Raw genomic sequence first — 17,719 nt, 5'->3', positions numbered from 1 at the left:
TAAAGCAGGACCCTCTTCCCGAAAGATGGTAACCGGACTTAGGCTGGGGCTAGCAGTAGTTGTACATATATCCAGGCTACCCCGATTGCCTATGTGCTGGGAAGGTCTTAATGATGACAATTCAATAGATTCGTGGGGTACGACTGGGGGCTTGACAGAGGAAAAAGAAGAACACTCCAGCTCAAAATTAGGGTTGTTTAGATCCAATGCTTCTGGTGAGCTGAGTCAGTCTACCTCATCTAGCACGGCATATCTATTTGGGTGGGCGAATTGTGAGGACATGGGGTCTTGAGAGTGGGGCGGGTCCTGCCACGTTTGTTGCCAAGGATATTTGTCTAATTGAGGTGGCTGAAAAGATTGCGGCCATTGGTAAGCAGACTGGGGTAAAGGTGGCGGAAAATGAAAAGGGTGTTGCCAGTGGGCTTTAGCTTGATGCATAGGAAAAAGTGAGGCATTTGGAAGCTGCTGCTGTAGATTAACATGATGTGGAAAAAAAGAGGGCGGATAAGGTGGTTGCAACCAAGATTTAGCGGGTTGCTGTGGAAAGTACCCAGGTCCACTATTACTTTGAAAAGTGGGACAGGGAGGGTTAGGTCGTGCGGGCTTTGATAGAAAATAAGACAGGGGAAGTGGGTTAATTTGGGTCGCAGGACCACTATTGGGTGCATTACATACGTAGCTTGCTGCCCCTACATCCCTAAAATTAACAGTTATTACATCCCCTACTATTGATTTCTTGCTTCTGCCCACCCAGTCCCCTCTACGCACGGTAAGGATTTCACCGTTCATGTTGTTAGGTAGGGGTTTATGTAGATGGAGCCATTGAGCACATTTATTCCTAAGCTCGGTAAACGTTTCTTTTACTCCCTCCTTCAATGGGGGAACCGCCGTCAACACGACTACAAAAGGGGAAACCTCTGGTGGTAGATTTATGGACCTAAAACGTGTCTGCTTTGGTTTGGGCCCTTCTGGTTTGTTTATAATGGGAGGTGCAGAGGTTGAATTGAGTTTCCCTGCTACTTCTTTAGCTTGGATAGTGGAGGTGGCAGTATTAGCAACAACAGGATGTTGATTCGCCTGAACAGGAGTATTTCCCTTTGAAATCTGAACAGTTATTGGTTGAACTGAGGTGTTCCCTGTTTGCGACGTAGGGGGTATAACTGGATTCCCAGGGACTGCAGTACCTTGAACCTTATTTGATACGCCTTTGGGGGGCTGAATGCTCGTTGAACATTCAGGGGTTGATTCTATGGTCCCTTGTAACTGGACAAACCCTTGTCCCTGCTTTTTTTGTGGCCATTTGGAGTGTATTAAAGAGGTAAGCCTATCCACTTTAGAAATTAAAGGCTTAATTTGAGCTGCTAAAGTGGCTTCAAGGTCTAGTTTTAAGTCTATTACCATGTTTTGCACCCAGCACGGGATACCTGATGTCAATTGTGGGGTGGGGGTGATCAAATTATGGTTCCTAGCTGGGGCTTTTACTTTACTTTTGCCCTTCAATATGGCCTTATGAGGGTTAGGAGCCCTTCCCCGGGAAACAATGGGTACAGAAACTGTTTCCGCATCCTTATACCCACTCAGACTCGGCTCCGCTTTGTCAGGTGACTGACAGATTTCAAGATCTGGTGTAACCTCCAGGTCTTCAAAAGACGGGTCCGAGTCTGATGGGGCTACCGATAGATCTACAGTATTCGGTACAGTCGGAACACTATTGGTAGGCATGGTTATGGGTAAGGAACAATTATTCACATTCTGCAAAACAGGAGATTTAGCCTTTGCCAAAGGGCCCAAGGATGAGCGCCTAGCATTTGCGAGGTCCATAGAGACTCTTTTTTCCAATAAAACAATACTTTGGTCAATAGTCTCATGTACGCGTGAAATAAAGAGATCAATAGGACCAGTCACCTGAGCTACCGCCGTAGCTTTTTTCGCGCAACTTCGAGTTCTGTTGCGTATGGTCGACATCTTGGGTATTGTGGTTTTCAGGGGTGAAGACACAAGAGTTCTGGGCCAGGGCCGTCCTCTGCCGTCCTTGAACGGCCTTAAACGGCCCGCTCTTTGCCCGGTCTTCGCCCCGGTAGTCGCCCCGCGCGCGTCCCGCGTGCGCGTTGTTACAGCAGAATATATGGAAGGGACAGGTGGAGGGGCGGGAAGAGGACCAGCTGCGGCCGATCAGCGCCGCGCTGCCTGCTGGTCCTCGCAGTCCCGCCTCACGTCCTCTGATGAGATGCCGGCTCGACAAAGCCGCGTTGGTGCTTCTAAGCACTAGGGTGTTGGTCCAGCTACGCAAGACTGCAAATTGACCTGGCCTGCGAGCGGCACCCGCTGACCAATTTTTCTCTCTGGGGGTCAGCCTTCTGCTTATAAAAGCAATGGGCTGGTCATGACCATCAAAATTCAGCTGAGATAGAACAGCTCCCACACCCAACTCAGAAGCATCTGTTTGGACAATGAATGGTTTGGAGTAGTCTGGACTCTTTAGGATAGGTGCTGTGCACATGGCCTGCTTTAGGTCATCAAATGCTTTTTGACAGCCTGCTATCCACTGAACTTTCTTTGGCATCTTTTTACTTGTCCAGTCATTAAGTGGAGTCACAATTGATCCATAATTTCTGACAAATATCCTGTAATAACCAGTCAGGCCCAAGAAAGCTCGAACCTGATTCTGGGTGGTTGGAGGAGCCCAGTCCTTGATGGACTGTATCTTGCTCTCCAGTGGCTGAACCTGGCCTCCACCTACAAGGTGGCCCAGGTATACAACCTGTGTCTGCTCTATCTGGCACTTTGTGGCCTTGATAGTGAGACCTGCTGCTTGCAGTGCCTCTAACACTTTCCTCGGGTGGACCAGGTGATCCTCCCAGGTGGAGCTAAAGACAGCTATATCATCAAGATATGCTGCACAGAAGTCATCCAGCCCAGTGAGAACTTGATTCACCAGCCTTTGGAAGGTGGCAGGTGCATTTTTCAAACCAAAAGGCATTACCACAAACTGATAATGCCCACCAGGGGTAGAAAATACTGGGCCCGATTCACAGAATGAACTTAAGACTCAATCCAAAATTTACTACTATTTTGGTATTCACAGAATGCACTTACTACTTTTGGCATTCACAGAATGCACTTACTACTTTTGGCATTCACAGAATGAACTTACTACTTTTGGTATTCACAGAAGTTAGGATTTTGTCTTAAGTTTGTCCTAAGACAGACTTAAGACAGACTTAAGACAAACTTAAGACAGACTTAAGACAGACTTAAGACAAAATCCTAACTTCTGTGAATACCAAAAGTAGTAAGTTCATTCTGTGAATACCAAAAGCAGTAAGTGCATTCTGTGAATGCCAAAAGTAGTAAGTGCATTCTGTGAATACCAAAATAGTAGTAAATTTAGGATTGAGTCTTAAGTTCATTCTGTGAATCGGGCCCACTGTCTTGGGCTTGGCTTCCTCAGCTAACCTGATTTGCCAATACCCAGCTGTCAGGTCAAATGTGCTTAAGTAGTTGGCAGAAGCCAATCTATCTATAAGTTCATCTGCCCTTGGTATTGGGTGGGCATCAGTCTTAGTGACTGCATTGAGGCCTCTGTAGTCTACATAAAACCTCATCTCTTTCTTACCACCCTGGGTGTGAGGCTTTGGAACTAGAACTACTGGACTAGCCCAAGGCCTATCTGAGGGCTCAATGACTCCCAGCTCCAACATTTTCTGCACTTCTGATTTGATGCAGTCTCTGACATGATCAGGCTGTCTGTAGATTTTACTCTTAACTGGCAGACTGTCACCAGTGTCAACCTCATGGGTACACCAATTGGTTTGGCTGGGTGTCAGAGAGAACAAATGTCTAAAGGATTGAAGAACTTGTTTGCAATCCTTTTGCTGATGCTCAGAGAGGCTGCCACAAAAGACAACACCATCTACTGACCCATCATCAGGGTTCTGAGTGAGCAGGTCTGGGAGAGGGTCACTCTCCTCCTCCTGTCCCTCATCTGTGGCCATGAGCAAGCTCATGTCCTTCCTGTCGACATATGCCTTGAGCCTATTCACATGGAGCACCTCTCCCTTTTGCTCAATGATTGTGTGGGGCCCACACCATTTGTCTTTGAGTGCTGCTGGGGCCACTGGCTCCAACACCCACACCTTCTGTCCAGGCTTGTACACAGTCAGGACAGCCTTTTGGTCATGCCAAGCTTTTTGGAGTTCTTGGCTTGCCTCAAGGTTTTTAGAAGCCGTTTCCATATACTCAGCCATCCTGGAGCGGAGACCAAGTACATAGTCCACTATGTTGGTTGCAGGCTTTTTGAGAGGTCTCTCCCATCCTTCCTTCACCAAACACAGGGGTCCTCTTACAGGATGTCCATACAAAAGTTCAAAAATGCTGTAGTCAACCCCCTTCTGTGGGACTTCTCTATAAGCAAACAAAAGGCAGGGTATCAGGACATCCCATCTTCGCCTGAGCTTTTCAGGTAGTCCATGAATCATCCCTTTTAGGGTCCTGTTGACCTTTCAACAAGCCCATTGCACTGTGGATGATAGGGTGTGGTGAACTTGTAGTTGACACCACATTCCTTCCACATAGCAGTTAGATATCCTGACATGAAGTTTGCACCTCTGTCAGAGACAACCTCCTTAGGGAAGCCCACTCTGGAGAACACTCCAACTAGGGCTCTTGCCACAACAGGTGCAGTAGTGGTCCTAAGGGGAATAGCTTCAGGATACCTGGTGGCATGGTCCACCACCACCACCAGTATAAACTTGTGCCCTGATGCTGTCTGGGGTTCCATTGGACCAACAATGTCAATCCCCACTCTTTCAAAGGGTACCCCCACCACAGGTAGTGGTATAAGGGGGGCCACCTGACTTACCACTGTCTTGGCAAGTGACACAGGAGCAACAAAACTCCTTGGTATCTTCATTCATATGAGGCCAGTGAAAGTGTGAGACAAGTCTGTCCCAAGTCTTATTCTGGCCTAAGTGTCCTGCAAGGGGAATCTCATGGGCCAAGGTAAGAAGGAAACCTCTCTGAGACAACGGGATAACCAGCCTCCTGGGGGTCTCTTGCCTTAGAGTATAGGAGTCCATCATCCCAGTATACCCTGTGGGCACCTGTGGCGTTCCCTGAAGCCTCAGCAGCAGCCTGCTGTCTGAGGGGTTCAAGAGAAGGGCAGTCTAACTGTGCCTTCCCCAGGTCTTCTCTGGAGGGTCCCCCTGAACCCAGAAACTCAACCTGATCAGGTTCAAGTTCTTTAGGCTCAGTTTCCCTCAGCTCTTTGAGGTCAGCCTCCTCTGAGACTTGATCCACAACCTGGGGCAAGGGGGAAGGCAATGCCTTAACCCTACTGCTCTTCTTCTTGGAAGGTGTCTGGTCCATTGTTCGAGGATCCAGCACCTGTTCAGTGGGGCATCTTCTGGCCTGTGACCTAGTCACAGCAAGCACATGTGCTGGCAAGCCTAACATTTCTATGTGAGCTTTGCTCCACTTCTGACCATAGGGATGTCTCCAAATCATTGCCCAACAAACATTCAACTGGGAGGTCTGAACTAACCACAACTTTCTTTTGGCCACTTACCCCTCCCCAGGAGAAAGCAACAATTGCCATACTATGGTGGGTAGTGACATTGCTGGCATTGGTCACTAGGTAGTCTGTACCTAGTATGATCTGTCCAGGGTCCACAAAGTTAGGTGTCACCATTGTGACACTGACACAAGAGTCCCTGTAGGCCTGAGCCATTTTCCATTTATAAAAGGTGTCTGCCTGTATTTGCACAAAGTATTGGGACTTGCATCAGGGGATATATCCACATCCCCTGTACAGACAAAGACAGCCTGAGTGAGTGTGCCAACTAGGTTGTCATACCCCTCAGATCCCAAGGTTAACCCAACTAATCCCTTGGGAGGTGCACTACCACTACCGACTGTACTAGGGGGTGCAGGTGCATTAGGGGCTGTAGTGGTAGGAGTTTGCCCTCCTTTCTTGGTGCACTCACTAAACCAGTGAGTTTTACTTGTACAGTATTGCCACCACCTTTTAGACTGGCCTTCTTGAGTCTTCTTTTTCTGCTGTGAAGCCTGACCGCCACCCTCTTTGGTTTGTTGGGGGCCTGTCGAAGACTTCTGGTCATTTTGCTCATTCTTATTATTACCCTTTTGGTCTGCTTTCTTCTGACCACCCTGGTTCTGAGCCTGGTTCTGCTTACCCCTTGTTCTGACCCATCTGTCTGCCTTCTTTCTAAGCATGGGCGAATTTTGCGAATCTCGCGTTCGCGAATTTTGCGGATTTGCGAACTCGCAATCCGCAAAATCCGCGAATTCTCGCGAATTTTTTTTTTTGTGTGTTTGCGCGGGTTTCTGCCAGTTCGCGAGGGTTTTGTACAATGTCGCAAATTGCGAACTTACCTGTCGGGTCGCAAGTTTCGCGAACTTGTTGTTTCTACGTGTCCAGCCTGTTTGGGACACTCTTCTTCATCACTTCCACTCTCTGTCACCACTGCCACTCTCTGACTACTCATGCCACCCTCTGGCCCACCCATGCCACCCTCTGTTTCATCACAGCACCCTCTGGTTGTCCAGTCAGTGTACATTATTGTGGCAACGCAAGCACACCTTCCCTGCCTCAAGTGACCTGAATTAATTTGGGGCTGATTAATGTGTCACAGAATATTTTTTTAGCTGGCACCTGCTTCCTTAGTGCTTCCTGATTAGTGAACTTTTGCACTTGCTAAGTGCTTTCATTGTTGCAAAATTAGTTACAACACCTGCCCTGCCCCAACTGACAATAATGAATTAGGGGCTGATTAATGGATTTGAACTGCCAGCCTGGCTCCTGCTTGTCTCCCTTAGCTGTAATTCAGGACCTTTGTGGCATATGTGTAACTATTCTGAGGTTCAGAGCAGGGTCACATAATAGTTGCAACTGGCAACTGAACTCTGGAGGGGCCCCTCAGCAAGCACTACAGGAAATGGCTACTAATGATGAGCCTGAACTTTTGAACCTGGTAAGTAGTTACTTTCAGTTTGCTAAAATCGTATTTCTGCAATTTTGCACTTATTCGCGGGGCGCGAACTCACGCGAACTCACGCGAACAGTGCGAGCAGTGCGAGCAAAATCCGCTGCTCGCGGATTTGCGGATTTTGCGGGAGATTTGCGAATCTCGCGGATTGCGAATTTCCCGAAAATCCGCAAAATCCGCTAGCGAAACGGATTTTCCGCCCATGCTTACTTCTTTCCCAATTCTTGGGGAGAGGTCAGATCCGAGTCAACAAGGTGCTGATGCAACAACTGGTTCTGACAATTATTTAAAATCTGTTCCCTCATGATCAGATTGTATAATCCTGTATAATCAGTAACCTTACTGCCCAGCAACCAGCCTTCCAAAGCCTTAGTGGCACAATCCACAAAGTCAGACCAATCCTGAGACTGAATTTTCTGGGTATCCCTGAACAGCAACCTGTACTGCTCAGTGGCTAAGCAAAACCCATCAATCAGTGTATTTTTCAGGACTTGGTAATTGTTAGCATCCTCAGCTCTAGTAGTGAGGAGCTTATCTCTACCTTTGCCTTCAAAGGAGAGCCACAAGATAGCTGCCCACTGACTCTGGGGGACACACTGTACTGTGCAGGCCCTCTCCAAAGCAGTCATCCATTTGTGGATGTCATCCCCTTGTTTAAAGGGGGGCACTATCTTACTCAGGTGTCTAGTGTCTAAACTCCTGTCCTTTTCTCTAGGTAAAATGCTGCCACCAGTGGGGTCTGCCCCACTCAATTTCTGCTCTCTAGCAAAGGCAAGTCTCTCTTTGGCCAAGGCAAGTTCTTCCCTTTCAATCCTCAGATTGACTTCCCTCATCTTTGCCTCATGCTCTCTCCTCTGAGGGGATGTCATCCCTCTGTGAGAAGAGGTCTGAGAGCCATTGGTTCAAATGGATCTGTTAGAGCCTCTGGATAGAGACTTAACTCGTCCACTCTCAATGTTAAGCCTGCCTGAGAGTGGCCCTGGGGGTCCCCCAAGTCCATTCTCATGCCTGCTTAAGTTGGTCCTGGTGAGTCTACTGACTTCTACCTGACCCTTATCTGCCTCATCCCCTGAAAACTCTGTATCCTCTTCCTCTCCTTCACTAACTATTCCATTGAGGTGGAGGTCAGGGTCCCCAAGGGTTCCCTCTAAGGGGGGGCATGCTCCCATCTGGATTAGGAGGGCCTGTGTTAGAAGCCCTCCTGGCATCATAAGTCTCTAAGAGACCAATCAGGAATGGGATGGTAGGGTTAGAACCCTGTTTCAGCTTCCTGGAGGTACACACTTGTCTCATATCCTGGAAGCTAAGAGCTGCATATCTTGATATGACCTGTGGAGGGTCAACTGACACAAGGGGGGCCTCTGAGTTCCCTCCTTTGTCTGACATGCTTTCTAGTGAGGTGTAAGTGGTGCACTTACCTACACTATTTGTTTGCCTACTGATCCCTTGCTAAGAGTTGTAGTCAGGGTGTGCTAAGCCCTGTTGAACTACAACAGCTGGTTCAGTAGAACTCAGAGTATTTTAAGCTAAGTTATATGTACCTTTGTACTTATGTGATCTTTCAAATGATATTCTTAGGATACGTGTGGTAAAACAACAGCAAGCTCAAATCCCACTGCTGCCACCAATGTGAGAAGTTGGCCTGATATGCAGTGCTCACTATTCTAGTGATCACTATGTATCATTCCAAACGACCCTTATTGATGATTGGTTGTAAGTCAACCTTATAGACCAGCTATCCTAGTAGCATGGACAAGAGCAGTCTTTAGGCTAAACTCTAGAGGGCGTGTTAAGCCAGCTGTTATACCATCACATATACCCCTTGAACACCAAGTGAAAGGACACCACACAAGTTGTTATGAAAATAAACAGATATTTATTTATAACACAACAACCCTGGACTCTTTATGAGAACAGGGCGCTAAGCACAATACAAAACTCTTAAAGAAATACTGAAAGTCGCACAATTTACACAAATGCCCGAGGGGCACGAAAACCATATACTATGGAAGTGGAATGCAAACTTACTAGCAGGTAAATACTACTCTCAGAGGCTTTAGAACCGCTGGGCCTACAATGCTGAACCCTTAGATTAGAAGCAGGAGGCCTAGGGATGTCGTGTGCAGAGTGGAAACTCTCACGCGTAATGCGGGACAAAGTCTATGGATACTAGTAAATGCAAAGTTAGTGTTCTCGGGCGAACCCGACTAGGTAGGTCAAAAACGAAAGTGGATCTAGACACTTAGAGAGTTGTTCTACGCTGGAGCACCGTGGTACTCGGTTTATCTAGCCCAGGGGCTGCGGCAGCATAGGGTTCAAGTGTCGTCGGGAATCCACGTTGACGAACCAGGAGCCTGAAGTGGAAGTTGCTGGCAGGCGACCAGTGAAGATGTTCCGGGCTGATCCAAGGACTGGATCAGTGAAGAAGAGTACCTGTAAGCAGAGGGGACCGAGTTCTGAACCACTAGCCAGTGGTTAGGTTGGCACCAGGATGGCACCGGACGAGGTCACTCAGCCAGGTGAAGAGGTGACACTGGATTCTGCTGCTGCACGGACCAGGGCGCTGATGTCAACCAGGCTGGAGGTCTGCGAGCTGTCCCACGTCGGATGTCTGATGCTGGATCCGGTGAAGGAGGCAACAAACCTTGGCTACGGCAAGCCCACGTGGCGACACAAAATGGCATCTGGAGTGGACCAGGAGGGTCCGAGGAAGGTCCCCTTCAAGAGGAGACGAGGGCTAGTCTAGAGGAGCTAGACCAGCGGTGAAACAACGTAGGACGTCTTCTGGAGGGTCACTAGCCAACGGGCAAGTGACCGGACAACGTGGCAAGCGACACAGAAGCAAAAGGGCCCCACGCAGATCTGGTGGATGCTGGGGGGCTGGTCTTCGGTGCTCGTGCTGCTTGGGGTTGGGGCTTCCCTTACCCCAGTGCACCCACTTGAGGGTCCCTCGGTGGTCGTGCTGGTTCAGTGTCGTGCTGGTTCCGTTGATAGCCGAGTCCTCTGGTCTCGTCGCACCTACGATTCTCAGCTGTGCTGTAGAGGCAGGTTGAGGTCAGAGAGGGCAGGGAGTCCGGGCCTCGTCGTGCTGGTCGGTCTGGTTCCTGAGGAAGGACGTTTCAGCAAACCGCAAGATACTTAGTTGGTGCCTGCTGCTGCAGGGTGACTACTCCTTAGTCACAAGGGAGAAATCTTGAGAAGAAGTCTTGAGTTCCTTTCGTAGTTTCAGGATTCAAAGATGATCTCATTTGGAAGGGTCCCCGCTCCTACCTTTATTCTAAAGAAAGGGCTGGTACGCGACTAGGTCCTGCCCATGGGTGGGACCAGGAAGGGGGGTGGTTACACCCCTCTCCCCTGTCCGGACTTTCCCCAGCTCAGGGGCTGGTGTGCCCCTGGAACTGGTTCAAGCGGGCATATGCACAGTGAGCACCGGGGTGCCACTTGCAGTCACCTTCCTATTCAGCCCTGCCTACCTAGGATACACAAAACCCTGTCTGGGATGGTGCTAGCACCGCCCCTGACAGGAAACCCTTTGTCCAAGCTCTCCTCGCTGGAAGGACTCCCAGCAGCAGGAGATCAGATTTGTGTCTGTGGTGGCAGCATCCATTTTGTGATGCTGAGGCTTGAGTTAACTTTAACCGGGGTTCACAGTTACGCACATGTCGTGTCCCTCTAGAAGGGTGGAATGCTAACCCCGTCGCCAGAATTGGCGAGGGTTAGTATTCCAATTCGTATGACACCTTACTCGACATGTTTTGATAAAGTGATACCAGAGTTGGCAAATACCCGCGAGGATTACAATGCACTTAAGAGTATATGGTATGCGTTATCATGGAACAGCTATTAGGACTTGGTTCCGCAAGCTGCAAACGGGCTCAGCTCATGCCAGAGCACCATCTCACATGATTCCGAGCACTCTGTCTTCAGGATTGTTAAGGCCTGCCATAGGAGTGACTGATAGGAATACATGTGTCCATTTTAGGGTTAGATATAGGTATACTATATCTATAGCAAAGGGTGACTACACCACCTTGCCCCAGCTGTCGTGCAGCCAGTTGTGTCAGATTTAGATGGCCAGCCAGGGGTGGCATAATACATGCTGCAGCCCCTGGTGGCCCCTGGGTACACCTATGCCCTAAGTGACAGGGTCTGATAAGGTGGCCCAGTACCAATTGGTATATGCACCTAAGGTACACGTGTCAATTTAGTGAGAGAACAGCTAGGCTGTGGGTCTGATTAGCAGGCCCACAGTCAGGGAAGTCATAAACCAGTGAAGCAAAAAGTAAAAATCTGGGGTGATCATAGGATTGCAGACCCTACTCTCCTACACTCTGGATTGAGACAGCTTGGTGAGCACCGCCGGAATCAGGGGAATGGGTGGAAAAGCGTACAGAAAGCTGTTCGACCAGCTGATCCATAGCGCGTTCCCCAGGGTCCCCGGTTGGTAATACCTGGAGGCGAAGTCTCTGCATTTTCTGTTTTTGGCAGTGGCGAACAGATCTACGTCCGGAGTGCCCCGCCCCACCTGTCGAATATGTCTCCTAGCACTTCGTCGTTTAGAACCCACTCGTGGTTTCCTTGCACCAGCCTGCTGAGGGCGTCCCCCTGAGCATTCTGCACACTTGGCAGATGAGTCGTCGTTATCGTCAGTCCTCTGGCTAGAAGCCAGTGCCAGATTGCCTGCGCTTCCTGTGACAGTGTGCGCGATCTCGAACCCCCCTGCTTGTTGAGGTAATACATTGTGGTCGTATTGTCCGTCTGCACAAGCAAGGAGTTGATCTGAAAGGACGGATGAAAGGCCTTCAGTGCCAAGTGAACAGCTCTGAGTTCCAGGAAATTGATGTGATATGTGGATTCCGCCGGGGACCACGTTCCCTTGATCTGTAGATGGTCTGAATGCGCTCCCCAGCCGTGGAGAGAAGCATCCGTGACGACAGTCTGACTGGGAATGTCCTTGTGGAATGGAACCACCTTGATGAGATTCTCTGTGGAGCACCACCATCTCAGGGACTGTTGAGCGTGGAGGGACAGCTTGATCCTGTTGTCCCAGCTCCCCCGCTTCTGGTCCCACTGATCTTCCAGACATTCCTGCAACGGCCTCATGTGTAGGTGTGCATGTGGTGTGAGGAAGATGCAAGATGCCATCGACCCCAGTAGAGAAGACACCGTCCTCACATTTGTAGATGGAACAACTATGAGAGCCTGAGCCTTCTGAAGGATCGATAAGCGTCTCTCTTCCGAAGGAGACACGCTTGCTGAAAGAGTATCGACGGAGGCTCCCAAGTACTGCAGGTACTGGACAGGCATCGGAACGGACTTGGCCATGTTTATGTGCAACCCCAGCTGGTTCAACAGAACAGCTGTCCTGTTGAAGTGCAGTAGCGCTTCCTGGAAGGTGGAGGCTTTGATCAACCAGTCGTCCAGGTACGGGTAGACTAACACCTTGTTCTTTCGCAGGTGCACAGCCACCACTGCCATGCATTTTGAAAACGTCCTGGGTGCAGACTTCAGTCCAAACGGAAGTACGGTGTACTGATAGTGATTGATGCCGACTAGAAAGCGCAGGAACGCCGGATCGCAGTCTGTGAGCCTGTACTTTTTCTGCAGCCGGGAAGGAGCGGATTTCGTTGACGCCGGAGTCAGGAAGAGCTCCATAGCCGGTTCCTCCAGCCCTGGTACCAAGCGCAACAAGGGTCGAGACAACTGCCGCTTGTGCAAGGTCTCGAAAATCACCGATGTAGAAGGTGTTGGTACCGTTAGAGTAATCCCCAGCTTCGCCGCCACTCTCAACAACACTTCCTGAAATGACACAATGTCATCCACCGGTGACACCCTCGTATGGGGGGAATCCGAAAAGGTGGGCGTATATGCCCGGGCATTGGAAGAGTCCGTATGACGGGACCTTGACCTCTCCCTCCGATGACGATGCCGGGACCGTGTCGAAGATCGATGGTCACTCCAAGGCCTTGGGCGATCCACTGGCCGAACAGGAGGCGGAATCTGCGGAGGCAGAACCGGAACCCTAGGCTGTGGAGTCCCCTTAGGCGGTGACGGGAAGAGCGGCAGAGATAGAGACCAGGGAAGAGGCCGCGGTGGAGGAGGAGGAGGATTATGAGGAGGAGGAGGAGTAGGGCTCTACTGAGGCAATGGAGGAGGCGTAGGCGCCCTGGGCCTAGAAGGCGAATAGGTCTGAGAATATTCAGAGTCCGGAGACCTAACCACTCTCCTCTTCTTCTTCTGCGCAAGCCTTAACGAGGATGTTCTCGAGGCCGACCTCTTTTCAGGCGAGCGCTGGCGCCGCCGCGACCGGGGACTCGTGGAAGCGGAAGATAAGCTGACCACGGAGGCGGGGGACACAGTCCTGGCCCTTGACCGTCTCCTCGACGTTGATTTCTCCTTCCTCGACGTCGACCTTGAACGTCTCGACGCCGATACATCCCTCGACGTCGACTCTCTTCTCCTCGACGTCGAACATCGAGTCGACCTCGACGGCGGTGTCGCCTCGACGGCGAGTGCCGGTGCCTCCTGGACCCATCCAGATGGCGATTATGTCTCGACGTCGATGAAGTCCTCAACGTCGACCTCATCCGAGGTCTCGACGTCCGTCCCCTCGACGTCGAAGTCGCTTCAACCCAGAGCCCTGAGTCGACAGGGAGCAGATGGTGATCATCCCTCTCGACGCCGAGGCTATCGACGTCAACGGACATTTGTGCTGTTTCCTGGCCTTTTCTTGTATGGCGAGCCCCCCAGAGTCCGAAGCACAGGCAGAGGACGGTGACCGAGTCCCTCCATGCCCAGACCCACCTGGTTCCTGATGTCTCTGAAGTTGCAGGCCTTGGAGACAAATCTTTTCCCTGTCCCTCAGGGTCCTCTTGTAGAAGGATCTACAAATCTCACAGTCTTCAGGGACATGAGAGGATGGGAGACAGAGGATACACACTCTGTGAGCGTCCGATTTTGCCTTCTTCCTGGCACACTCAGGGCACTTGTCGAACAAATCTGGAATATTCGACAGAAGAGTGGTTAAAACTGGCGAAAAACCACAGCAAAAGGAAGAATAGGCATGCAGATGTCGAGTGAAACACTCAAAACACTTGAAAAGTGCCAAAATATTGAAAAACACCCAAAAAGGGAGAGCTCAGTGCTCCAGGGTCCTGCTAGCAGGAGCCGGAAAAAAGAACTGAAAGTAAAAGGACTTTGGCTGTGCATCATGGGAGACCGAGGGTCTCTGGAGAGTTCCTTAAAGGCACGGTATCCCTTTTCCAGACACACAATGGCAGCCAATGGGGGCTTGTCTGTCCAACCCTTCCTCTCTATCATCTAAAGGATTTTGGTGAAGGGGAGTTTCCCTGTGAGGAAAACTTGGTAAATAGTGTAAAACCGGACATGGTGGGCTATCCTTTTCACTGTAATAGATGAAGTGGTGGCCTGTGTAGCCTTGAATATGTTAGGCTGCATTATTTGTCTTATTTTTCTCTTAAGTGTCTATGCAGGACTGCAAAGAAGACAGCTTAAGAGATTATTTTTGATTGCTCCGGGGTCCACGCTCATGGGCGGGACTTTTCACAAGATTATAACTATACACAGAGATCCCCTACTACAGAAAGGGAGGGAAACTCTTAGAGTTGACCCTTCGGGCTCCGAGCCGCGGGAGGGGCACCACCCGTGTGCCTCGTCAGATTGGCGACCAACAAGGCGAAGTCGAAGAGCGACGCTGCTTCTTTGACTTCTTCTTATGCTTCGACTTACCCGACCCCGAGTGCGAGGACTTCGATGATTTCGAACCTGAATGGTGGTGGCTACACAACCAGTCCTTCGACCTCTATCTCGACCGGGACCTCGAATGGCGTGGAGCCGACTGCCGTCATTCAAGCAGTTTTCGGGACCACTCCTGCAAAGCCATCGATCGGCAGTCGGACCACAGCTTGGGCTCGCACTCCAGGCAAAAGAGGCACACGAAGTGCGCATCCGTCACCGACATCAGTCGGTTACAGGAACCTCAGGCAAAGAATCTGGGCATCCCTCGTGCACCTGTGCAGAGTCGGAGACTCGAAACAAGAAGTCGAGACAAAGTTAAGACAAAAATTGACTGAGGTACCGCTCTTCCCGGATCTGCGCTGGCTGGCTCGGAAAAAGAAAGAAGTGACGTCAGCGCGCGGCGTCTAAGTAGCTGCCGTGACGTCAATCCGGGCGACCACAACGCTGACGACGGTCGCGGAGCCGACCGACACCTCCTTCTGAGACACAGAGGTACTGCTGACGAAAAGACTTTCCGGATCCAGTCTGACGCCTGGGGGTAATTCTAAGGTAAGGAATCTATAACCAAAGTGTTTCTTTCAGATAAAAATGCTCAAGCCCTGCTCCATTCATCTCTGCACACCATCCCCCTTTTTCATCCACCCTTTCTCCCCCATCTCTTCTCTTTCTTCTCCCTCGCTGATCACTTTCCATCTATATTACCCTCCCTCCCTCTCTTTCTCCGTCTCTCTTGAGGCCTCTCTATGCCAGCTGCAATTATCCTGAAGAAGCTTAGGAAAGTGAGAGAGGCACCAGGAGCTGCCCCACACCCTCTTTACCAGCCTCTAGGGGCTCCAGCCCACTGGGGAAACTCCCAGTGGAATAAAAGGCCTGTGCAATCCTGAAGGCGCCCTCTCTAGAGGATGATTTACACTTGGTCAGCTGGTGTAAAAAGTCACTTTCTCTTTCAATCTGACTTTTAGCAGAAAAGCTGCAGTACATCTAGCGACCTATGGCTTTATGCACACAGAAGAATCAGTAAACAAACACTTCATTGATAGGGAGCTTCTTCTAACTATGACTGAGTCACTGTTCAGGGCAAATAAAACCTTTGACCAAAAAAAAAAAACTTTTCTCAGGTCTGTTTGAAATCTTAAGTTTGGTAGGCAATGGGATGAGTTGAGTTCTGGGATGAGTTGAGTTCTGTGCACTCTCACTTCACAGGCTGGAATTTTGTTTGTTTTCATATTCATTGATTAAGCTTCAGAATACACAATATTTACTGCCTTTTGACATATTAATGTTATACACTGCAATTGTACATTAACCAAGAATTCCCATCACAACACCAGCAAAATGATTCAAGCGTACGAATTTAGGAAAGCTCGAGCGCTAAAAAAAAGTTCCTTAAAAAATCAATGCTTTTGATATTGCATTTCCTGAAAAGGTCAGTTACAGTTCCTGATTTCGATTTCACCTCTGCACAGTTACTGAAAGGGGAGTTTAAACCAAGAAATGTATTTGTTGGTCTAGTGTGCACTGACATTAATAACAGAAATTATACATTATGATATGCCACAGGGAAATAAGAAGTTTATTTTGTAAATAAAATAAAAGTACTGGGTACTCTCACTGTATTTGTTAAACTTTCTCATGCTCCTCAACCACTTCAAATGAGTACCTGTAGTTGTCATGCCAATTATGCGAGCTTTTCTCAGGATAAGTAAATCTTCTTGGTCTCTCAGTTCGTTCATTCTCTTGGCCACCCGCTGGTACTCATCCTCAATATTGCCGATGTCCCGGCGAATATCTATCAGATATTTAGATCTCCATAATCTGCAATTGTTAACATCATAAATGTCATCATTTACAGCTAAGTATAAGTAGTGCATTTGTGACCGAAACATCAAGGTCTTATCATGTTGTTTGCTATTTATACATTATATTCCGTATTGAACTACAGTATTGTTTCAAAAACCTTGATAAGTACTGACAAATAAGCATGCTTCAAATTCTTACTACTGAGCTGTATTGTATTGTAGCATTTACGTAGCTCTTTTATACCTGACTAGCAGCCCATCCCGACGTTGTCCGGGCACTTACATGTCACACACCGAGTCAGTGTCCGCTCCCGCCCGTCCCGACGTTGTCCGGGCACTTAGACGCCACACACCGCGTCAGTGTCCGCTCCCGCCGATGCTAGACGCACACAAAGACGGCGAGGGGCACTTCCACACTACACACCGCGTCACTGTCCACTCCCGCCGACGCCCCGATGTGATAGAACGCTATCCTGACGCCGATGCCGCAGGCGTGAGTATCAGACCGCACACGCCCACAACCTAAACGACAAGCCCAAAAGGCTATTCGTGACGTGATAGAACGCTATCCTGACACCGATGCTGCAGGCGTGAGTATCAGACCGCACACTCCCACAACGCTAAACGACACGCCCAAAACGATATTTGCACTCTGTATAATGGCTTTTTACATGCCCACCTCTGAGCTGGTGCCACTCCTACGGACTACTTTGCCCCACAATGTTTTTTCCCCTTACAAAGTATATGTTGGGCTGCTGTATAGCCTATGTCCATCTGCTGCAACTCCCCTTTACAATGCTGTATTGGATGTTGTGATTGGTGCTGTATTTCTTGAGCTTACCTGCCTCAAAGGTCTCAGCTCTCTATTTATAATAGTAGTATAGAAATGCATTGGATTCTTGGGTGCCATATCACGGAGCATGATCAGAAATGGTGTTAGTTGAGTTTGGCCCAGGTGAGAGACGCAGGTGATGTGCGTGAGGTTTAGACATGTGCAATAAACATGAAGCAGCAATGCCTTTGCACACAAACATAAAAAGTTGTACAGAATCTGAGATACAGTTGTGAATCCGGATACCTTATGGGCCAGATTCACAAAGGCAATCTGAGACAAAAGTCTAACTTTACGACTTTTGGTATTCACAGAGGTCATTT

At 49.3% G+C, this 17,719-nt stretch overlaps 1 protein-coding gene across 2 annotated transcripts in view; it reads right to left on the bottom strand.

The window, feature by feature from the left end:
- LOC147722733 (NFX1-type zinc finger-containing protein 1-like) overlaps positions 1-17,719 on the bottom strand; it is a 1,249,199-nt gene that overhangs the window by 225,223 nt on the left and 1,006,257 nt on the right. For both annotated transcript variants that reach the window (XM_086965207.1, XM_086965208.1), the window contains one exon: positions 16,426-16,580. In XM_086965207.1, the coding sequence (XP_086821333.1) occupies positions 16,426-16,580 (155 nt within the window). The remainder of the gene's footprint in view (positions 1-16,425; positions 16,581-17,719) is intronic.

Source organism: Lissotriton vulgaris, chromosome 4_1, assembly GCF_964263255.1.
Source record: "Lissotriton vulgaris chromosome 4_1, aLisVul1.2, whole genome shotgun sequence".
NCBI lineage: Eukaryota > Metazoa > Chordata > Amphibia > Caudata > Salamandridae > Lissotriton > Lissotriton vulgaris.
This window is presented reverse-complemented; position numbering and strand designations above follow the sequence as displayed.